The 24,712-nt window shown below is 40.9% G+C and overlaps 1 protein-coding gene across 1 annotated transcript in view; it reads left to right on the forward strand.

Annotated features, from left to right (window-relative positions):
• The window catches only part of PLCXD3 (phosphatidylinositol specific phospholipase C X domain containing 3), a 303,638-nt gene that overhangs the window by 194,261 nt on the left and 84,665 nt on the right, over positions 1-24,712 (forward strand). Inside the window, exon 2 of the mRNA XM_029578100.1 lies at positions 6,253-6,961. Within this exon, the coding sequence (XP_029433960.1) occupies positions 6,253-6,961 (709 nt within the window). The remainder of the gene's footprint in view (positions 1-6,252; positions 6,962-24,712) is intronic.

Genomic DNA, 24,712 nt, shown 5'->3' on the forward strand with positions numbered 1-24,712 from the left:
ACATGCCTTGCTGTGGACAATGCGCAATTGCGCATACTCTTCCCCACAAGAGGATACAAAGCAATTTACCAAAAGATTTTATTTCCATGAGTAAACATGTTTACCTACAAAATTCTGTTCAAAAATTGCTCCCATATGGGGTGAATTTTAAAAGACTTGCTCACGGTAAAAGGCCTATATACACTAGCACGAGCGTGTCATATTTTAAAAGCCGCAAATTATGCATGTATATGCGTGTGCGTGAGTTAAAGAAAAAAGGTGCAAAGTTGGGGCATATTCTGGGGTGGGGACAACTATTATGCGTATAAATCCATATTTTAAATCCAGCGGCCACAGCACTCGGTGGGCTATCAGCCGCAGACATGTTTACTTCTGCTCTTGATTGGGTGTAAGTCTCCATAAATCTATGTTTAGGGCTGAAACAACTGGGTGAGAGTCTGGGTAAACTGGGAGGGAGGGCAGGCTGGTCTGGATTACCTCGAGACTGACTGGGCAAACTGGTGTACTAACTGGGAAAACTGGGAATGTCCTTCCCACGAGCATGTTTTAAAATCTGCCTGCGTGCATTAAAACCAACAGTCTTAAGGAATATACGTGAATTATATTTGCTTGTGTAACTTCTGAAAATTAGGAGCACACATATATGCAGTAGGTGAATTTTAAATCATACGCGTTCAATTGAACATACGAATTAAAATTCCAGCATATTTGTTCTCACACACATATGTGCGTTTATTGGCATCCACGTGCTTGTTTTAAAGTTACTGTCATTTTGTTCAGTTACAAGGCATCCCTTACATAGGAATACAATAATATATAACATTTAAGTATACAAAATATAAAAGAAAATCATACACTACAGATAGGAGCTGAATAAACAGTAGAAAGGTGTTGATTATATTTTTTTTCTATATTTAACATCTTATTAGTTGTCTTGTCATGATAACTATATTATTGGGATTAATAAGTCTGCATTCTCATTGTAGAACCTGAAAACCCTTTCAAAGTGTTTCCTTTTAAATGTGCTGGAAAGAGGTTTTTCTGAAAAAATAAACATTATCATTGGTCCTTAAACATATCCCCCCTTCGTCCTGGTTTCCATTTCCATGTGTTGAATCTCTTAGTTTTGCAGGGAAAATTATCTAGCTAACTTAGGCCTGGATTTTCTAAGGTCGCAGACCTTAGAGAATCCGACGGTAATGGGGGGCGGGCCTGCGAAAGCTGGCAGCGATCACACCACTGCGGTGTAATCCCTGCCGGCTTTCGCACCCAATAGCGCCACCGTGAAAGGTGGCGCTATTGGGCGCACTACTGGCGGCGATAAGGAGTCTTACCTTTCGCCATCAGCAAAGTCTTCGCCGAGTCCACCCCGACCTCCCCTTCCGGTGCGCACTCCGCCCTGCACCACCCCAATCTAGGTATCGCATGTGATTCCTTTAGAAAATGACCTCCTTAGGTCTGGATTTTCTAAGGTCGCAGACCTTAGAGAATCCGGCAGTAGCAGGGGGTGGGGGGCGAAGCGGGGGGCAGGCCTGCGAAAGCCAGCAGCGATCGCATCTCCGCGGCTTTCGCACCCAATAGCGCCATCGTAAAATGTGGTGCTATTGGGCCCACTACTGGCAGCGAAAAGGGTTCCTATCTTTTAGCCGCCAGCAAAGTTTCCAACGCGTCCGCCCCAACGACATCCCAACTCCTCCTCTTCTGGGGCTGACTCCGCCCCGATCTAGCTATTGCACGCGAAAAGTCCCTTTTCGCGTGCGATACGCTACGAAAATGACCCCCTTAGCCAGTTTTGCCGTGTATTCAGAAAAAGTCAGCCAAATAACTTAAAGTTATCCAGGCACATGTGGCCATATAGCTTTAGCCTTAAATGGCTATATTAAAAAAAAACAAAAAACATTTGCATGCAGGCCTTTCATCCTGATTCCCATCTCCCACTGATTATGAAAAAAAAGTCCCCTTCTAGCCAATACCAACCCAAACCCCTCCAATTGTTTTTTACAAAATGTAAGTTTAACTTTCTGCCTTGCCTCCCTCTCTCCTGCCCTCTCCCTGGTACTTATGATGCTTAAAAGAAGGCATTCACTCCTCTCCCATCATCCATTTATAAAGTGTCATATTTATTAGGGAGGGGCTGAAGTGAAGAAGGCAGGTGGCAAAAGTTAAACTTATATTTTGAAAAAAATAAACAGTCAAAGGGGTTTGGGGAGGAACTCTGCTCAATTTTCTGTCGTTTGAATCGATGAAAGGTATAAGAGGAAGTAGAGAGTGCATTGTACAAATCAACTCCTCTTGTACCTTTCATCGATTCAAATGACAGAAAATCGGGCAGAGTTCCTCCCCAAACCTCTCTGACTGTTTATTGTTTTCAAAATATAAGTTTAACTTTTGGCATCTGCCTTCCTTACCTCAGCCCCTCCCTAACAAATGTGACACTTTATAAATGGATGAAGGGAGAGGCGTGAGTGCTCTCTTTAAGCATGACTGGGGGGATTGGGATTTGTACAATGCACTCTCTACCTAGCTTGTTTGATTTGTACAAATCAACTCCTCTTGTACCTTTCATCAATTCAAATGGCAGAAAATCTTCAGTGATGTCAACTATGCTGTTCATACCTCTGACTGTGTATGTAAACCCCTGCCCCCAAACCTACTCCACCCCAAACCCCACATCAAGTTAAAAGTACCCCTTCTTATAGTGTTATATGGCGCCGATAGCCTTTGCGCTTACTGTGTCACAGGGGCTATTGGCGCCATTTTGAATACCGGCAGCCGACTGCGTGAGTGCAGTAGATGGCTCCCGGACCCCCGCTGGGCCACCAGGGAGGTTTGGCAAGTTTGGGGGGATCAGGAGGGTGGGGGTTTTGTTTAAATTTTCTCCTTTAGATGGCCGAATAATTCGGTGAAGATTTGTTGTATTCATTAGAATCACGATTCGTTTCGCTTCCCCACGAATACAATGAATATGGCCCTATACGTTGCGGATTGCCAATACGTTGCAAACGAATGCACACCCCTACAATATTATTCATTAGTGAATTCTTAATAATTTAAATAATGAAACCTAGCTGTTCACTGATGTAATGTTAAATATCATGGAAAAAGTTGCCACCATCATTAAGGAGAAATCAACTTAATCAATTAAGATTAATAGCACTGTTTTAACACTAGAATATTTGTTTTATATATGCTGTTTTCTTTGCGAAAAATTCTTGAATTATTGAGCATGCCCACCAAATGTTGCGCTGTTATATATATGTCTAGCACCTTTCATGAGAACTTAATGCCTTTAAAAATGTAAGGAAAGAAAAATTTAAGGAAAATCAATATATTTTGCAGCAAATTATCATATAGTAACATAATAACATAAGGGCCACTTAACCGGTTAAGATCTGACATAGGCCTGGATTTATCAAAATGCACTAAATATCGCATGCGATAGGAAAAGGGGTGTGTTTTATGGTAATAGGCTGTTTACTGAAAAGTGTGCTATCTTAGCGCTTTGCATAGGTATTAGTGCAAACTGCAATAACTTTTTCACACTTTGCGATAAGTGCCAGAAATTTTGTATTTCCTACCTATAACCACCGGGGGGGGGAGAGAGAGAGAGAGAGAGAACCTCTGTATAGAAATCAGTATCACCCTCTATTTATTTATTTGTTTATTTAAAACTTTTCTATACTGATATTCAAGTAAATATCACATCGGTTTACATAGAATTGGGGAAACCATTGACTAAAGAAATGCGAAGTTACATAAAACATAAGGGAACTGAACTTGGGGAGAAGGCTAGGATAGCATGGTCAAGTACCCGGAAAGCAATGGTAGCAAAAATTTACAATTATATAAGAATTATAACAATATATGACAATTATTTACAGTATTTATTTTATTTATAACTTTTTTTTTTTTATACCGAAGTTCAGGTAACAGAATTACTTATCACTCCGGTTTACATTATAACAAGTAGAAAACAATGACAACATATGTCTTACAATGAACAAGGGAGTGAACAACTTGGATAATATAACATAACATAACTAGGAACAGTAGCAGTATGCACTATTAGAGCGAAACTAGCGCATGGGGAGGGAGGTTTGCTAATGGGGGGGGAGGGGGAAGGAAGGTTGTTCGTGGAGGGGGGGAGGAGGGAGAAATTTCTTATTGATGAGTAAAAACATGAGCATAGGTTCTGGACGTCAACAGTATGAAAACAGTCTATGGGAGCTGTGGAAGACTAAGTAAGTTAAGGGAATGCTTGACCGAATAGCCATGTCTTGAGTCTTTTTTTGAACGTGTTGGGGCAATGTATCAGCCTTAGCTCCGGAGGAAGCAGATTCCACTGTTTGGGGCCTGCTGTGGATAGAGCTCTTTTACTTAAAGATGTTTTCATGGGAGGTGCATGTAGAGTTCCTCTTTGTGCTAATCTTAGCGGTCGGGAAGAGGTGTGAAGCTGAAGAGGGATTCTGAGATCCAGTGGAGTGTTGTTGAATATGGCTCTGTGGGTGATTGATAGAAGTTTAAACAGGATTCGAGATTTGACTGGGAGCCAGTGGAGCTTCTTTAGAACTGGTGTTATATGATCTCTTTTGTTGGATTTAGTGAGACACCTTGCTGTAGCGTTCTGTAACAGTTGAAGAGGCTTTAGGGTGTAGACTGGGAGACCGTGAAGCAGTGAATTACAGTAGTCCATTTTCGAGAAGATGATGGATTGTAACACTGACCTGAAATCGTGAAAATGAAGGAGGGGTCGAAGCCTTTTTAGAACTTGGAGTTTGTAGTAGCACTCTTTAACCATAGTGTTAATGAAATCAGAAAAGCTCAGATGGTTATCCATGACCACCCCAAGGTTTCTGACCCGTGGGGAGAGAACTGGGAGCGGCGTAAGGTGAGAGCTATTCAATGGAAGGGTGCCATCTTGAGTGATCAGGAGGAATTCTGTCTTGTCAGTATTGAGTATTAGGTTAAGGTTAGACAGGAGTTTGTTAATGGAGAGGAGGCAGGAGTTCCAAAAAAGTATGGTCTTTTGAAGTGATTCGGTGATAGGAATAAGGATTTGGACGTCATCTACATATAAGTAATGGGTTAACTTTAGATTGGAAAGGAGTATGTACAATATGTATCATAGAGCAGTAGCTAGTAATAAAGTAGTACCCATAGAAGGATATGGGGCTGAGGGGTTAGGTAAAGGCTTGTGAGAAGAGCCAAGTTTTATTTATTTATTTATTTATTTAAAATTTTTATATACCGGCATTCATGTTGCAAACACATCATGCCGGTTTACATATAACAGGGGTGTACAGTGAACAATTCAATAACCTATTTGTGTAGAAGGAAGCAGTTACAAATAACAAGGTAATAGAACTGGGAGGAGAGAAGAAAAGGGAGAGAATAACATTAGGTATAGGTATTTACATTAGTAATAACATTTTTACATGTGGAAGTGGTAGAATCTGGCTGAATAGAATTAATCGGTGTCCGGGAAAGCTTTTTTAAACAGCCAGGGTACAGTGTTCTTGACGCAGGTGGGCGGGCATTGATTTACAAATAGTTGGTACAGCAATGGAGAGGGCCCGTTCTTTCGTGGCTGTGTGATGGATGAGTTTTGGGGGCAGGGGGCAGGGAATGAAGAGGGTTCCTTTATACACCATTCTCGTGGGTCTATTCAATGTGTGATATTGCAGGGAGTTATTCAGCCAATGGATGTCTGGGTTGTGCAGGGTTTTATGGATGATAGTAAGAGATTTGTGAAGGATTCTAAAGCATATAGGGACCCTCCTGACCCCCACAAGACTTGCAAAAAGTCCCTGGTTGTCCAGCGAGGGTCCTGGAGCCATCTCCTGGCCGTCGGCTGCCAGTATTCAAAATCTGTGAAAAGAGCATTTATAAAATTAAGGGCAACAAAAACATATTTTACAAAATAGAGAACCTGTATACTTGAATAAATGAATATTAGATAAAGCCTTCAAATAATATTGATAATAGGACATCCTAATGCATAAAAACAGACTAATGAGTGATTCATAGCTAATTAAAGGGGAGTTCAGGGATGCAAATGGTAATTAATATGGTGCTACCTAGAGTTATAAAGAATTGGTGACTTTATAACAAAATATTTTACTGTTACTAATGATATAAAGGAAATGTATTCATTGAAAATATGTAATTGATGTATGTAAATGTATACATATACACACTTTGATGTAAATGATAAGTGCCAAGTAAAAACTTGTTTTTACATTTTACTTTTAGGGTCTCATGACTCCTTCAGTTTCTACATTGATGAAGCCTCTCCAGTGGGTCCTGAACAACCAGAAACTGTTCAGAATTTTGTCTCCGTGTTTGGGACAGTAGCTAAAAAGTTGATGAGAAAGTGGTTGGCGACACAGACAATGACTTTTACAAGCCAGATGGAGGCTGGGATACGATACTTTGACCTTCGAATTTCCACCAAACCCAGAGATCCTGACAATGAACTCTATTTTGCTCATGGTTTATTCAGTGCCAAAGTCAATGAAGGCCTTGAAGAGATCAATGCTTTTCTTACTGAACACCACAAAGAAGTAGTCTTCTTGGACTTCAATCATTTCTATGGGATGCAGAAATACCATCATGAAAACCTTGTGCAAATGCTTAAAGACATATTTGGAAATAAGATGTGCCCAGCTATTTTTGCCCAAGAAGTAAGTCTTCAGTACCTGTGGGAAAAAAATTATCAAATACTGGTATTCTACCACAGTCCAGTGGCTCTGGAAGTGTCCTTTCTCTGGCCTGGACAGATGATGCCAGCTCCATGGGCAAACACGACAGACACAGAAAAACTGATTCAGTTTCTCCAGTCATCCATTATTGAAAAAAGGAAGAAGGGCTCCTTTTTCATATCTCAGGTGGTGCTGACCCCAAAAGCTAGTACAGTGGTTAAGGGAGTTACTAGTGGACTCAGAGAAACAATCACAGAAAGGTAAGTGTATTGAGGATAATGTACTCAAACTAATATTTTTCTATTTGTTCAAATACTGTTGTCCTCGGCAGAGGAAAATGAATGTGTTAGATAATTCATAGCAGTTCAAAGGTAACATTCTTAGTAAGGTTCTTATGCAAGCAGCACTCCAAAACCTCCCCCCAAGTTCAGAATGCCCGCTCTTACTGGGGTACAAAAAGTTGACTAATATGTGTATGCATGTGTGTCTCTCTCTCTCCCTCCCTCTCCGCCCGAAACGGGATTTGTGATATTTATCACAAATCCCGGTTCCGTTGTAACACACAGCTATCGCAGGCATAACGCCAGGAAAAAAGGTGTAGTTCAATCCCGCAATAGTGTGCGTTACATTATCGCACGCAACGTTAAGTCCCTCCCCCCTCATTTTAATTTACTCCTCCCAAACTCTTCCCAGTTGAATACATTTTTCAAATTTGCATACGCATGTCGCGATGCGTTATTTATCGCATGTGTTATGGCGTTATCGCAGGCATTAGGGCCCTAAGACCCGCGATAAGACTGTGATTTGAAAAATGACTCCCTGGTAGGGCCAAAGAGCTACCGTAAAGAAGGGTGCTATAGTTAACTGGCTAACTTTAAGATAGTCGCCTATATTCAGTAGTGTGGCTACATTATTGAATATACCTACAAATTAGCCAGATAAATGTATCTGGCTAACTTTGCTATCTGGACTGTATCTTAATATGGGCCTCAATTTATATGTCCATTTTACTGTTTTAAATCATTGGCTTTTACACGTAACATATTTTTACAGCTTTCATATAACTCTGTAAACGTTATACTCAGGTTATGGAATTATTTTAAAGTCATGGTAAAAAAAACAAGGGCACAAACATCTCCATGGTCAGGAAAACAGGGATCAATATTCATGGTATATCTGGCTAAGGGGGTCATTTATCAAAGTGCTCTATGTTGTTTCGCATAAAAAAAATGCCTTTAATGCAAATTAGAAAAAGGGCTGGCTTTGTAATTTCATATTTTTAAGCTGCTGGAGAGCTAGCCATGAGAGAGAGAGTGAGAGAGTAGCCATAATGTGGTTGTACTAGGTAGGTATTTATACCTCTATATTAGGCCCACCTAGTTACTCAAGGTGAGGTTTAGGTATTAGTGTAGGGGTCAGGGGCCACTTTGACATTCAAAGTGAGACGTACGAACAGAACAGTGCTCTCTTGTGAAGATTTGATGACCTTCGGAGTGAGGAAACTCACCCAAAGATGAGATTTCTGCAATGTTTCTCAACCTAGTTTGATGAACTCTTTACCTGGGTAACATCAAGCTAGGTTGAGAGAACATTGCACAAATCTCATCTTTGGTTGAGTTTCCTAGTTACTCAAGGTGAGGTTTAGGTATTAGTGTAGAGGTCAGGGGTCAGGGGCCACTTTGACATTCAAAGTGAGACGTACGAACAGAACAGTGCTCTCTTGTGAAGATTTGATGACCTTCAGAGTGAGGAAACTCACCCAAAGATGAGATTTCTGCAATGTTTCTCAACCTAGTTTGATGAACTCTTTACCTGGGTAACATCAAGCTAGGTTGAGAGAACATTGCACAAATCTCATCTTTGGTTGAGTTTCCTCACTCCGAAGGTCATCAAATCTTCTCAAGAGAGCACTGTTCTGTTCGTACGTCTCACTTTGAATGGCAAAGTGGCCCCTAACCCCTACACTAATACCTAAACCTTACCTCGAGTAACTAGGTGGGCCTCATATAGAGGTATAAATACCTACCTAGTATGAGCATATTATGGTTAGTCTCTCTCTCTCTTCCCCTCCAGTGGCTATAAACAGCCTATTACCATAAAATACACCCCTTTTCCTATCACATGTGATATTTAATGCATTTTGATAAATCCAGGCCTAGGTTTGGGACTTAGCCATACAAACCATGGGTTTTACATCTACTGCCACTCTGAACATTTCCAACTTATTTGTATAACAATTTTTCAGAGTTAGCCAGATAACTTAGGATAAATCTGGTCATTCTGGAGAGCAGTCCTAAAGTTAGCTAGATAAGTTTATTTGGATAACTAGGATTTTTCTGGCTATTTGTTATGAGAGCGCTAAATCTGCTATGCTGAAATCTCATCATAATTTCTCTGGCTAAATTTAGCTGGATAACTTGTCTGCTTGCCATGCTGCAAAATAATGACCTCACAAAGACCAAACGAAAGCATAGCTTGATCTGTGTCAAATTGTGGTTGTCATGCTTAGTTATCGCTTTTGAAAGAAGATTTACTGCTTCTATTATTTTTGTTGAGCTACTTTTTGCTGTTATACACTATATCAGATTCTTTTCACTTCTTGGCTCACAGTCAATCATGCAGTACTTTAAGAAATAGCAATGGACGTTAAGCACATTCACCTCCAAAGAACTTTGCACATGAATTTAAAGCACACATAAGTACTGATTCTATTCAAATACAAAATTATGTATTGTTTCATTTTTTGTTTAAAGCATTTTAAGTAAACATAGGGCAGGAAACAAGTGATGAACAAAACATTATTCAAGTTGTGCAGGCAAATCTGAGATGAATTGGAATAGAAAGGCTCAGCTTGGTCTTCTAGGCAAATCTCTTTGTTCTTTATAGTTAGTAGTGCCAACCAACATGAACAAAAAAATGAGATATTGGGATGAATATGCCTTTCAATAAACATAGCACTATTTAAAAAAAATATCTGCAGTCAATTTAAAAGGTTAACTCTTACCTGCAAATGTGATTGGAAAGAGATTTAAAAATCTGTAGTTATGACTGAGGCATAATTACTGGACTTATTCAGAGGTTTTGAACCTAATGCGTGAGTTGTGTTCTTTCCCCTAAGGTTCATGCATCATACTTTAGAACTTGTCTTTATCTCAAGAGATTATCATTCCACATAGCAGGATTTCAATGTATTAGGGATGTACATTCTTTTGAAACAAATAGGTAAAAAAATATATAAAAAAATAAGTCCATTTTCTTTTCATTTGTAAACCCCTGAAATGAACGGCCACAAATGAAATGAAAATTGTTTTCTCATTCATTTATGTTTCCTCTTCAATTCTATGGTTGTGTAGAGCAAACAGGGGGTGCAAGCAGGGTCTAACAGGTAATTTGGGCTGCCATTCTGCCTAGCCACCAAGCCCCTGACGTACCACCTTGTGGTTCTTGCTGACAATTTGCTTACCTTTCATGCTCCAAATGTACCACTTTGGCAGTTTTGTTCCACTCTGCAGCCCTCAGCCATCTAGTTGCCTACAGACTGGGCATTTCCCAACAACCCCTTTGGAGCCTCCTGAGGCTCTTTGGGGGCATGGCTGTATTCCAGGCCAGCAAACGGTCTGAAGTTACCTCGTTTTAAACCATTCTGTGGCCTCATCAGCAGGGCACCAGCCTTGGAGAAATCTGATACTGAAGAGAGTACTATAATTCAGATCCCTGCCCTCTGAGCTTAAAGTAATGAAGGGACAGAGATTTCTACTGGACCGCTACACTGAACCTCATCGGTTTGATAAAGGATTGCACTCACAATCTGCTGGCAGTCCCTGCTATAAAAAAAAAAAAAGGACACAGTAAACTCAAGGGAACTGTCTGAGTGAAGATAAGACTTGTTATTGCAACAGCTGGTGATTCTTCAGAGCCATGACTTTCAGGGATAAACGTCAACAGAGAGAGAGAGATTCCCCCACCCCCCTCCTTATTCATGCTGACGTAGTGGTCCCATGACTAGTTTCAGTGAATCTGAACTCTTACTCTGTCCTCAAAAGCTCAGGCTTTAATAAATTAGTTAGTCTACAAGCTTCCACTTGTTTCCTGTCATTTTTGCCACACCAGACTAACATGGCTGTCCCTCTGAAGATGATTCAGGAAGCAAGGCTTTGGAGAGTTCAGACAATTGCTGCCAGAAAAAGAGGCACAATTTCTATCTGTTCTTGGCTGAGTAGAATTGCGTGGACCATTGAGAGACAGATCTGACCAGGGAGAAGCAGCTGGGAGATAAAAAAGAGATCTGAGAGATCTGGAGGGACAAGGAAGAGGCCAGACCCGTGAAACAGAGGAAAGCAGCTTTTAAATGCAGCTGGAAGCAAGAGAGTGGAGACTGCGACCTGGCCAGAGCCCAGCAGCTGTGGAGAGTAGGGGTGTGCATTCGGATTGACCGCATTAGTAAAACGCAACTCATATTTTTTTTTAACTTAAAAAATTGATTCGACATAAACGATCGGATTTCCCACATATCGAACATAGATATGTTCGATATGTGGGAAATCGCGATTGTTGAGCCAAAATAAAAATATAAACCCCCTCACCCTCCTTAATCCCCCCCCCCCCCCGACTTACCACAACTCCCTGGTGATGGAGCGAGGAGTGAGGACGCCATTTCTGCAATCCTTGGCGAGAAGCATGTGACGTCGGCGGCACGTCGAGTGACGCCGGCGTCACGTGATTCCCGGCGAGTTCGCGCCGGACGGCTCGTTCGGCCCAAAAAGAACTTTTGGCCAGCTTGGGGGAGCCTCCTGACCCCCCCAAGCTGGCCAAAAGTTCTTTTTGGGCCGAACGAGCCGTCCGGCGCGAACTCGCCGGGAATCACATGGCGCCGACGTCACTCGACGTGCCGCCGACGTCACATGCTTCTCGCCAAGGATTGCAGAAATGGCGTCCTCACTCCTCGCTCGATCACCAGGGAGTTGTGGTAAGTCTGGGGGGGGGATTAAGGAGGGTGAGGGGGTTTAAATTTTTTTTTTGCACATATGTACATATACCCAACTCATTGGATTTTTTTTATGTCCATATTGGCCGCAAGTGGGACCCCCTTTCGGACATAAGAAATATGAACATAAAATTTTGCTCTGCACATCCCTAGTGGAGAGCTTACCCTGTCTCAGGACAGAGATTGAAGTCCCCGAGAGAGGAGGTATCCAGCAAAATCCCAGCACCTGGAGTTGGCTAGAAGGAGCTACAAGATGCAGACTTAAGCTAAATAAACCTACAGTGTCAAAACTGAAGCAGAGACCAGAGGCCCAGCCACCCTTCAGTACCAGGGGAAGGGCGTTTCCTTTTCTCATCTCCCTATTTCTTCACTGCTGTGTCAGCATCTGCATGCATGTATGTAGGGGTCAGATTCATTGATTGCAGCTGCATCTATTTGAATGCTGTTCAGAGCTGAGCAGTGGTTAACATCCACATCAGCAGAGGAAACAGGGGACAGTTGCATCAGCCTGGAAGAAGAAAAAAAATACCATTTCATATCTCAACACCTCTTGTGGATTTTCTTCCTTTGTGGGTTATCCCCATCTTCACGGGCCCCAACTATTGTGGTATGCATACCATGAGACTATGACTGGGAAAACTGTTGGCCTGAGTACTCAAGGGAATGAAGAAGTCTATAATTTCCTCTAAAGTTATTGTCACCTATTTGATTATAAATTTATTGCCATATATTCACATTTTAACATCATTGCCACATAGTCGTATTATAAAGCTATAGCCATTTATTTGCATTTTAACATCATTTCAATATAATTGCATTATAAAGTTGTAGCCATAATTTTGTAGTATAAAGTGATTGCTATATATTTGCATTTTAAAGTACTTGTATATATTTTTATTATAGAGTTACCTGATACAGATTGTCATATGGTTTATCCACATTATATCTAAGCACCTAAAGTTTCTTTTTCTGCTATATATATATATATATATATATATATATATATATATATATATATATATATATATATTCACTATTAAAGACCTGTTTACTGTTCTGTGTATGGTGATTGTATCATTTCCTGCAGTTATTAATACCATTAGGGATTGGCATAGGACAGATGGTATGAAGGGGGCAGTATATAAGGGAGGTGCAGGACTTATGTTTTTCCAGACATTATATAGTAACCTGCAATTCCCCTACCCCATCTTGTCTGCTCATGCTAACAAGATTAAATGGGGGAGGTCTCCTGTGCGGCCTTCTCTCCCTTAGCTGCCAGGTACACATATCCTGAGAGAAGTGCTCCCTACATATACAGACTATAGCAAAACCCTCAGGTAGAAGGAAAAAGTGCAGACACATCTTAAATCAAGCACAGGAGAGACATTTGCATGTTCTGAATATGGGAATTGTTTCAGTAGTAAGATAGAACTAAAGCAAAGTCAGAAAATCAACAAAGGTAAGAGACTGTGTTAAGCTACAAAATATTGGAAAAGTTTCTTCATAAACTAAACCTCACAAGTTACCAGGAAAGCTACACTGATGAGAGCCCATTGTAATGTTATGATTGTGACAAAAGTTACAATCTGAAAGAAAATTTCACAAGACACCCAAAACTCCACCCAGCAGCAAGATCAATTTCAAGTAGGGAATGCAGTAAACATTTATATGACAAAAATGATACTGATGACAAACCATTCTCTTCTACAAAATCGGATGTAAGTGTCAAGTGCTTCAACAAGGTGACAGGTAGCTCCCATGCCACTCTGCCTTGCTGCTATACTCCTTATCCAACATCTTAGAAGTCTTTATTCTACTCAGCATTGCTGCCATGTTCAGACTGGACAGGATCACAGGGTCAAAGGTTTGGCAGCTGGGACTCAATGCCAACAAATTTAGTCATGCTTCTGGTATGCAGTAATCCAAAACAGCTGTATGTGATGGGGGATGAAAGACTGATTTACACAGACCAATAGAGGAATCTTGGGTTAATATTGGCTAATGGCTGGTGATCTGAAGATGGTGAAGCAATGTGACAAGGCAATAGCTAAAGCCAGAAGAATGCTGGGCTGCCTAGAGAAAGGAATAACCAGTAAGAAAAAAGAGGTGATAATGCCCTTGTACAGGTCTTTGGTGAGGCCTCAATTGGAGTACGAGGTTCAGTTCTGTATGCCGTATCTCAAAAAGGATAGAGACAGGATGGAGGCAGTCCAAAGAAGGGTGATCAAAATGGTGTGGGGTCTGTATCGGAAATCTTATGAGGAGAGGCTTTAGGATATGAATATGTACACCCTGGAAGAGAGGAGATACAGACCTTCAGCTACCTAAAAGGTTTTTAGTGATGCACAAACTTTGAACCTTTTCATTGGAAAGAAAACAATAGAACTAGGGGCCATAAAAAGAAACTCCATGGGGGATGACTCAAACCTGGGTGTTATGATGGTCCCATCTATAAATTAACCTATAAGATACAGCACATAGAAGAAAAAAGTTTTGATTACACAACGTATTGATGTGAGATATCGTGGCTCGTTGTGCTTTTGGATTAACTGTTAGTATTTTCTGGGATGACTCAAATCCCCATCAGAAAATATTTCTTCACAGAGAGGGTGGTGGATGCCTGGAATGCCCTTCCAGAGACGGTAGTGAAGAACAAAACAGTCAAAGAATTCAAAGGGGCATGTGATATAAATACTGTGGATCTCTAAAAGCTAGAGGATGGAAATGAAGAAAAGCTTACAGGGGGTAACTTGCTGGTGTAGCAGTTACTACCCTTAGCAGAAAGCATGGAGATTACTTCCCTTAACCCTTAACCTGTGGTTACTGCAATTGGTGTAGCTGAGTTTAAAAAAGGTTTGGATAAGTTCTTGGAGGAGTCCATTAACTGCTATTAATCAAGTTGTCTTAGAGAATGACCTCTGCTATTACTGGCATCAGTAACATGGGATCTACTTAGTGTTTGGGTACTTGCCAGGTACTTGTAGCCTGGATTGGCCACTGTTGGAAACAGGATGCTGGGCTTGATGGATCCTTGATCGGACTCAGTATGGCAATTTCTTATGTTCGTATGTTCTTAATAAGCCTTGATTCTTTTAATACAACTGCAATATTGCTCTCCACTTAGATGGCTGGGGGGGAGGGAGAGGAATTGGATTCAGACGACTAACCAATGACCCCTTCTTCCACAGGATTGTTTCTAGAGCCAAGTCCCAAAGGAAATGAAGAAAGCATGCATGAGGGTAACTTGCTGGTGTGTCATTTAATACCCTTAGTAGAAGACATGGAGATTACTATGCTTAATCAATAAGTCTTGATGCTTTTTATGCAACTGCAAGATTGCTCCCCACTTCAATGAGAGGGGGGAAAAGTGGAATTATATTCAGATGACAACCAACTTGGTCCCCCAACTCTTACAGTATTGGGTACTGATACGCAGACATAAGGGAAAAAGCACAGGAATGCTTCTAAGGCTGTCCATCAGCAAAGAATGTCATGCAGCACTGTCTGTATTTTCAGCAAAGCTCATCACCCAGTAAAAAATGTTGCTAGCAGACATTTTTATGGGTTATCATAAGACTTGGGGATTACTACACAAAGTGGCAGTTACTGCCCTTAAGAGAAACATGGGAATGACCTGCACAGATTGGAAGTTACTACTTTAAGAAGATTGCTGAGCAGAATTGATGGACCATTTGGTCCTTTTCTGCCATAAATAATATGTTACTCTGTTACTTTGCACCTTGAGAGTCTTGCTGTCACTCTGTCTTGTGACCATTTTCCTGATGAGCCACCTTTGGAGTTTTTCTGCCATTCAACCTTGCTGCTATATCCCAGCCTTGGTGCCACCCATAGTAGCATGTTCTTGCCACTATGGGTGGCTGCTTTGATCCTCTCATGGTGTTTTGGAGTCTTCATGGCACTCTTAGTGCTGCTTTATCCTTCTATTAGTGCCTGGGCTTTTCTTCTGCCACCTTTTTTGCTTTGTTCCCCCTTCATGGTGCCTTAGGACGTTTATACCACTTTGCTCTCTCATACTGCCTTTAGGTATTCATGTCGAATTGATTAGGAAATCCACAATTTTGAAGCTCAAAATAGACTGCACTGTTTCCTCCACTGACTGAAATGAGAAACACATGAAACAAATGAATGAAATGTGTTTTTCCTTTGAAACTAATGTACGTGACCTACAAAACAAATAAATGAACCAAAACAAAAATGTTGCCTCTTCACATCCCTACAATGTATCAGCTTTGACTAATCAAAATATGAATACCATATTGTTTTAAATTTTGTAAGCCTGCCTTGCAGAAATAAGCAGTGAATACATAGGGATTTTGTGTACTAAACTGCATTAAAATTGGCTGTTAACAGAGATTAATGTGCTGATTTTAATGTGCATATCGGTAGAACATTTAAAGTCCGATTATACTAAAAGGATTATAGACTTTAGGACAGTGTCCATTTTATAATTAGGTTTTAATGGTAGCTAATCTATGTTAATGTTGTTGATAATGCAAAACTTTACATCTCTATTATAAGAAGTATAGTAAAATGTTTCTGTTAGATCAACAGATGGGTTTTTCAATTCTCTCTATCCACATGCCACCTAAGAAAAGGGTTCAGTACTTCTCAGGAAAGCCTCTTGTGGTACCAATATCAGACTCACCCCATTATCCCCCCCACACACACATACAAAAGTGGTTTGTCTGAGGGAAATTGGAGCTTATTTTTTGAGTCATAAGGGGATGGGAGGAATTGAGAGCTCCCTCGGAGCTGGCATTAGCTTCCAGAGAAGTAGTTTAGATTTTGCATTACTGGAAAGTTAATGCAAACCACATTAATTTATGTAATTTGGGCTAACCCAGATTAATTATTCATGAGCTGATTAGCATACATATATTTTGATATAGGCTCTATAACAATTTGTCAGTATCAACTAATACTCTCCAGCCTGCTTGGCTTGATGGAGAATGTATGGTAGGAAGAGGGACCAAAAGGACTTTCTGAGGAATATTTAAAGTGATTACTTGATAGATAGGACAGGAACTGAAGAAATTCTTATCACACATGTCAAATAATATTGCTTTCATAATTTGTTCCCTTCAAACCCCCTCCTCTGTTTCTTATTTCTGTCTTTGAATTATGTATTTTCTTCTTTTACTGTAAATCGCTTAGATCCTACAAAATATTTGTATAAGTGGCATACAAAAGATTTTAAATAAATGAAATATATTTTTATGGTGAATAGAAGTAGGAGAAAATCTTTTCTCTGTTATTTTCAACCCGTAATCTCCATACAACATATTGCTAAGCATCAATTTTAGCAGCTGTAGTTGGAAATGCCTAAGAAGCATCACCTTCTCCCATGTCCCTCTCTAGGATCCCCTTGACAGAGTTTCCAAATTACCCCATACCAGGAGGGAAAATTTAAGCCAGTCCTGGATTTCTGACAACCCCATCCTCATGCACTCTGGAACCACTAATTACAATGGGTAGAATTAGGGATTATAAATGCTACCATGTAGTGAGATGCAAGTTCAAATCCAAGACTGGCCAAAAATGCTCCCTTCTATAACTAGATAACTTTGCAGCACTGCTTTGGTGATTATGAGGGCAATAATCAGTTGCTGTGGGTAATTTTAACACACAGGGTTTCCAACAGTAATGAAAATTAAATTTTGTGGATAGTTTTTGCTTTTATTATTGTCAAAGGAAAAATTACCCAGAGATTTGAGACTGCTTTCCCTGTGGGGAATAGTTTTGAATAATCTAAACCAGGGGTGGGAAAACATGTTTTTAACAGGGCAACATTACTGGTGCTTATTGTAGCAGGAGCCAGGGAGGGTTCCCCTTACAACTCTGTGAGCGGGGAAGGTTGGGCGGATACAGTGGCAACTATACCCAACAATGAGAGGACCAAAGCAGAAACCACTATGGATAGGTTTTGAAAACCTATTTTTAAAAAATATTGCCAGTCATGCCTAGGCCCGAAGCCAGGGCCTCACCTAGGCATAGGCCACAACCAGACTAAGTGGCTGTAGCCTACGCCCAAATGCAACACCAAGGTCTTGGCCTAGACCCTGGCCCGATACCAGTACTTAGGCCAAGACCTGAGCAAAGGCCCAGGCCCAGGAAATTTCCTGATAACTTCCCCCATACTTTTGAAATCCGATGCAGCGTCCTAACCGGGAAAGGTGCTGGGGCCTTGGCCCAGACCCAGGACCATTGTCGGAGCCTCAGCTTAGGCCAGGGCCCAGATCCAGACCCGATGACACGACCTGGCCCAAAGGCCAGGTCCCAACACTGGGCCCAGGCCTGATGCCAGGTGGACCCAGGCCTGAGGCTGGGTTCTGACTCCTGGACTTTGGCCCAGATCAGGCCCAGGCCCAGAGTCCACGCCTCTGAGGTCTTCTTTGGTATCTTCTTTCTTTGGCTCTTCTTCGCCCATTGACAAAGAGTTGGGCCGAGGCCTAAGCCTTTTCTGCGGATCCCCCCAAACTGGGTAAGTGGGGGCTATGGAGGATCCTGGCCCTGGCCTTTTTTCCAGGTGGGAAGGATAGGTGAGGGACATAGGAGGTCCTGGGAGGCCTCATTTCTTTTCTTTCAGTTTTTTTTGGGGGGAGCTTCAATGTTTATTTTGTTTTGTTTTTTTAAACTAAAGAAATGAAATAAACATTACTCGAAATGAAATTCATGGGTAAAAAGCCGGCTTCATTTCTTCAGTCACTGGTGGGATAGGATCTACCAGTGACTGCGCATGGGCCTTTCTGTTTTTTAGCTGCAAATGGAAAGGGGTCCATTGGCGGCCACATGGGTCTCTCTGTTTTTTGGCTGCTGGTGGGATGGGGTCCTCCAGCGGTGCACACAGATGATTCTGACAGGACTGTGATGCTCCTCCTCTTTCGGAACCACCGATCACCCTGTCCGGGATGTCACCACCAGCCGCCGACACCTAGATCATTATCATCAAGAAAGGCCCGCAATGTCAGACCATTGTTGATGACATCGTTACAAAGTGCCAGGGGCCAAAGATAATGGGGAAAACTGAAGAGAAGAGGTCCAGAAAAAAATGTATCGTCGTGCTAGATTTGGCCTGAGGGTTTTAGTTTGCATACCTCTAATCTAAACTATGTATGGTGTTCCAATGTATGTCCTCTATCTACAGACTACATTTTTAGTCTATTGTTAAAGTATATTATTGAACAACACAGGTACTTTAACCCATGGACAGATTAGGCAATATTCAAAGCCTTGATTTTCATGGGAGAAAGTTTCTGTTTTTTTACCTTTGGAAACAGCTTTGAACATTACCCTTCATATAACATATTATATTATTTTACATGAAATAGGTCTGAAAGGGTTCTGAATATTCATTTTCTGCTTTGAAGTGCCAAAAAGCAGAATATTAATCAAATAATGAACGTTTCCCATCAATCTATTGAACTCTTTCCACCAAAAACCATAACATATTATCTTCATTTTGAACCTGTCTACAATTTCCACAGTTCCTGCCCAAGTTCTGTTTTAGGTAAGTTCTGGGACTCCCTGTATATATCGTGAAGCCTATAGAAATGTTAAGTAGTAGTAGTAATGTGTATAGGACATTCAGATATTGAGGCCTGTCAAAGGAACTTACTTGGTCTCTGCTACCAGTGCCTTAATTACCATACAGTTGGATTAGTCTAATTCTTGATATACTGGTCTTACAAAGATGGAGCTAGCTAGATTGTAGCTTGTTCAAAATATTGCTGTTCACATTCTATTAGGCTGAAATGTCAGGGATTATATATTAGCACACAGAAAAGGCGCAGTAAATGGCACACACATATAGAGCAAATGCAACATAGTTAATGCGTGGCAAATGTAGATCACTGGTCAATACATCTATACCATTAACCACAACTTTCTTGATTTATGTGTACCAATGATGTGACTGTATCTACAATAAAGACTTTTCAGGTTAAGACATATTGACCAGTGACCTATATAGGGATTACATATTGCCATGCTGAAAACATTGCACTGGCTTACCAGTAGTCCACAGATGAAATTTACGATTCTGGTTTATAAATATGGTTCTATAAAAGACCAATGTATTTGTGACTGCCTTCAGGAAATTGCAGTCTTCTCATAAGGCCCACCTCCATATTTTATGGGTATGCACAGATTTTTTTTTTCATTTATTTTTTTTTTGTTTGCTTTTTTATTTATTTGTTATTTTAATTTTTTTATTTGAAGCACAAAGCAAGAGAAAAAGACAAAAATGTCAGGTACCGGCATTTCCCCACAAAAAAAAAAACACCTCATGTACATTTTTTTAAAACCTCCTGGCCTTTAGAATGTCCCATAAGCTCCCACCCTACCTCATACTCTATCTACCTAGTCTTCATAGGGTAGAAGTGATCCTCAGTCACTACTGTTTCTTCTTGCTGTTTCTACAAATAGCACCAGTGGACCCAATACTGACACCATTTTATTAATTTATTCAGCAATGAAATGGTGGCCAAATAGGCCAACTCAATTTTGTTTCTGGCCTTGAATTTTTGGCACTATTTTAAGGAACAGCACTGGCAGGAAGGGTGATTGAAAATTGCTCTTGATCCATGAATATTTGACAGATGGGGTAAGAGATGGGTAGGGAGGTCAACCAAAAACCTGAGGATTTTTTTTTTATTTACAAGGACTTCCTTACAATCGGCAACAAAGAGATGTCTGAGCCCGGGGAGAAACTCAACTCTGTCGCTAGAGTTCCTCCCTGCAGCGGCTCCTCTTTCGATTTCTGCCCTCCTCGAATGATGTGTATGTCCATCGGTCCGGTCTGGAGTTGCGCCAGGGTCGGCTCTCTCCTTAGCCCGTCTTTTCCTGGCGGTATGTGGCATGTTCCGTGAATGGAAAGGAAAAATTGTCACAGGTAATCAGGATTGTGCATGCCTAGCATTTGCACTATGCGGCCATCTTGGTTAGGGTTAGGGTTAGGGTCCATGACTGTTGGTTTGAGGACTTTAAATTTGATATGATAAAATGTTGGGAGCCAGTGGAGGGTGTTTAAGAGTGGTGTGATCTTCAAAAGATTTTCAAAAAATCTCTGAAAGCTTATTTTTTTAGAATCTCCTTTAAAGATCTTTTAGAAGAGTAATTTTCTTCTTTATGTGCTAGGTCCCTTCCTCCATCGCCCAAGTCAAGGATATTATCTGTATGATAGTTGGATTTTGTTTTGTTTGCTTTTATTTTTCATTATTTTAATATGTATATTTTTTATAATCCACCTCGAATATTAGAGGGCATGGGCTATAATTGGTTTTATTATTACTATTATTATTATTATTACCTTGTCAAATTGCTTATATTTGTCAACATTCTGACCTTGTACCTGGATTGTTGAGAGCACTGCCTCTGTCTTGAAATATTTGCACTTGTAATTAGGGACTATATTTTGTATATGTAGGTTTTCTATGGTAAATATTATTCAGTTGAAAATACAATCTATGCTTGGGTTTTTTTCAGTCCTTCCCAAAACATGCTTTTGAACTCTTTACCATTTGCAGTTAAAATGTGCATATTATTGAACTACTTGCATATACTTTTTGTAATATTAAAGGAGGTCAGTTTTCAGGCAATTTGCATGCTTAAATGGCTTTGAAAATTGTCCTCATAATATCAACAATAGGGGAAGATGCTGTCGGATGTATGTTCTTATAATATATTATCTCTGATTAGTGCAACTTAAAAGTACGTCTACATAATGTATTATCACAATACACTATAATCAGGAGAGAGCTTTCTAAGCAAATTTATCTTCCCTTCACAATCTGAAGTGAACTTTTCTGTTCTTCACGGTACAGTACCCTAATCGCTTGAGAATTACTGAGACAGCTGTTTTCATTTGGCTCTGTGAGACTTTGATGGGAACAATATTTTGCACAAATTAAAACAGTGGCTCAGCATAACCAAAACTATTTTATTTAACTTTTCAAACTTTTGCTCTTGCTTTGTTATAATACATTACATTTGTCTTGCTTTGTTATAATACATTACATTTGTCTGTAACTGGATAATATGACATATTTAAAAAATATATATTAAACACCCCAAAACTGAAAATGGTTTTAAAAAACATAATTGGCTAAAACATTTCTCCAAATCCATCAGGAGAAGGGAATCTCTGTTTTTCTTTGGGGGCATGGTAGGGGTGAGCCCCAGGATAATATCTGGGGAAAGCCCCTCCATTCCTCCCAAAAGACCCAGGAGAGCTATATGGTTCCTTGGCAATGAACCCTTGCCCCAGAGTTTGAGGTTAATGCACAAAGCTTATATAGCTCTGTGGGGACCTACACATTCTAGTGTCTTGGGTCCCAAAGGATTAAATACTTGCCCTCCAGAGGCAGTCAATAAGTGGTTGAGGGGCAATCCTAAACCCCTGTAAGGGGACTCTGAAGCCCAGGCCTTCAGGCCACCCTGGAAGAAGAGAGGGAGCTAGCATTACATATCAATGAATCCTCTATATTATGCTATCCCAGAAAAAGGGAACTAGCAGCCCTCATTTCTAGGATAATGCTCACTTGAGAGATATCTCTTACTTCCGTAAAATCTTTTTTGGCAATGGAAGGGGACCCTTCCCACCAGAGTACTGAGAAGTTATCAAGGATGTCTTCCTCAGGAGCAAAAATGGTCACTGAAGTTGATACCATTGGGGAAATGGTCACTGAAGTTGATACCAGTGGGGAAACAAAACAGAAGCACTAGGCAAGTCTTCCTCTGCCACAGGAGGTGAGGAATAGCCTACTCGCAATCTCCCAAACAGATGATTGGTCTTGGCGTAAGGCCAACATCATGGTAGAAGGGAGGACCAGCATGGAAGGTCAGTATATTAACTGAAATGGGTCCTTTTGTGTAAGGGTTTTGCAAGCCTCCATTTTCAGAGGCAATGGGAATTGAGCCACCTAATATGGGGTGCCCCAGTCAGCCCACGTTCTGCCCGGGTGGTAATAACCTTAGCATTCCAGGAAAGGAATAGTTATAACCTGGTGAGGATACTCTCAAGGATTCTGACCTCAGAGGCCCTAAGAAGGGAACAGTCTTGGCACATTGTAAATATAGATTATAGTAAAAAAAAAAATTAATAATAATAATAGGGTTCACCAGTTACCTACATGTTCCCCACTTTTGGATGGAAGCAACGGTTGGGAATATCACCAGAGAAGCCAAGCGAGTTCCCTGTCTCCACAGACTTAGCTAAACCTCACCATCTTATTCCCATCTAAGTATACCGCCAGAGTCTGGCAAGGCTCTGGGTATGGGCCAACATGCTCAGTTCCAAGGGGGGGCATTGACCTAGAACAGCCCCAAAATCTTCACCAAGATTGTGGTAGTGATTCCAGCAGCCAGGCATATGCAGGGCAATAGACTGCACTCATACTTAGGCATCTGGCTTATGAGCCCAAGGCAGCTCAGGGAGCCATCAGGTGTCCAGAATAATATCCTATCTCCTTTGATAGGTAGGGTGGGCTAGGAATAGATTGTGATAGCATTTGGAAGCTAAAAGACTGGGGCAGGTAGCCTCTTGGGCCATTTGAATGGCCATCCAGGAATGGTCTTACTTGAGGGCAATGCTTGATTAAGACTCATCACAGAGCAGCAAGTTCAGTTCTGCAGAGCACTTTACCTAGGAAGGTCTCAAGGCCCTGTTTCATCTCCCTACCCTTGCTAGTATCAACTTTTATAAGCAATGGCCCATATAGATCGCAGCAGCGGTGGCTGTTAGGGATAGCATACAGCCTGCAATTATTAAAGATACATAAGAACATAAGAAAATGCCATACTGGATCAGACCAACGGTCCATCAAGCCCAGCATCCTGTTTCCAACAGTGGCCAATCCAGGCCATAAGAACCTGGCAAGTACCCAAAAACTAAGTCTATTCCATGCTACCATTGCTAATGGCAGTGGCTATTCTCTAAGTGAACTTAATAGCAGGAAATGGACTTCTCCTCCAAGAACTTATCCAATCCTTTTTTAAACACAGCTAGACTAACTGCACTAACCACATCCTCTGGCAACAAATTCCAGAGTTTAATTGTGTGCTGAGTAAAAAAGAACTTTCTCCGATGTATGTCAGAGATACATTGGATTCTCTGACATACCTATCATTATAAAGGAATAGATGAGCTGTTCTTATTATTCGGTGCCCAAGAAGGGGTAGGCAGCCTGTAAGGCCATCATACCAGATGAATTAAGGAGGCAATAACATTGGCCTATATATTATCAAGATAGCAGGTCCCGGTAAGGCTCCAGGCTCTCTCTACAAAGGTACCAGCCTTATCCCAGACAGAGGCACCTCAACCTTGCCAGAAGAAACTGAAAAGGCAGCAGCATAGTCATCCTCACCCCTTCTTGAACACTATAGATTGGTCACACAATCTAAGTCAGGAGCTGCCTTTTGGGTAAAAATTAATAAGACAGCCTTGTCTTCTCCTGCTCCAGCAAGGGGAAGTTTTGATAACTCCCAAACGTATTGACTGGTTTAGCAGGATGAAAAGGAAGGTGAAATTATACTTATCTTATAATTTACGTTCCTTGAAGACTGCTATACTATTCAGGATCCTGCTCAGAAAGACAAGGGTGAGCAGATCCAAGGTGACTAGGAGTTTCATGTGAGGCACACCCTCCTTCTGCTCATATCCTTCCCTCGTCTTACATTTGTAACTCGCTCAGAATAAGTCCCTGTACCCATAGTACATGTTTCCAGAATATGATATAAAGAGGATTTCTAGTAGTCACAATGTTTTGGCAGTAGGCTACTGATGTTGACTGGGGGCCACACCTCCTTTGTAGCCCTGAGTGAGGTCATAAAAGAGGTGTGACCTTTGTTTCCATCAGCTGTATGGAGGAGGGAAATTCCAAACGTAATGACTGGTCTAGTAATCTTCAAAGAAAGTAAATTATCAGGTAAGTATAATTTCATCTTGTCACCTATCTTTGCTTTGAAAATTGCTACAGATATAAAGTAAGCATGGGCACTTGCATTTGCT

Source organism: Rhinatrema bivittatum, chromosome 1, assembly GCF_901001135.1.
Source record: "Rhinatrema bivittatum chromosome 1, aRhiBiv1.1, whole genome shotgun sequence".
NCBI classification, from domain to species: Eukaryota; Metazoa; Chordata; class Amphibia; order Gymnophiona; family Rhinatrematidae; genus Rhinatrema; species Rhinatrema bivittatum.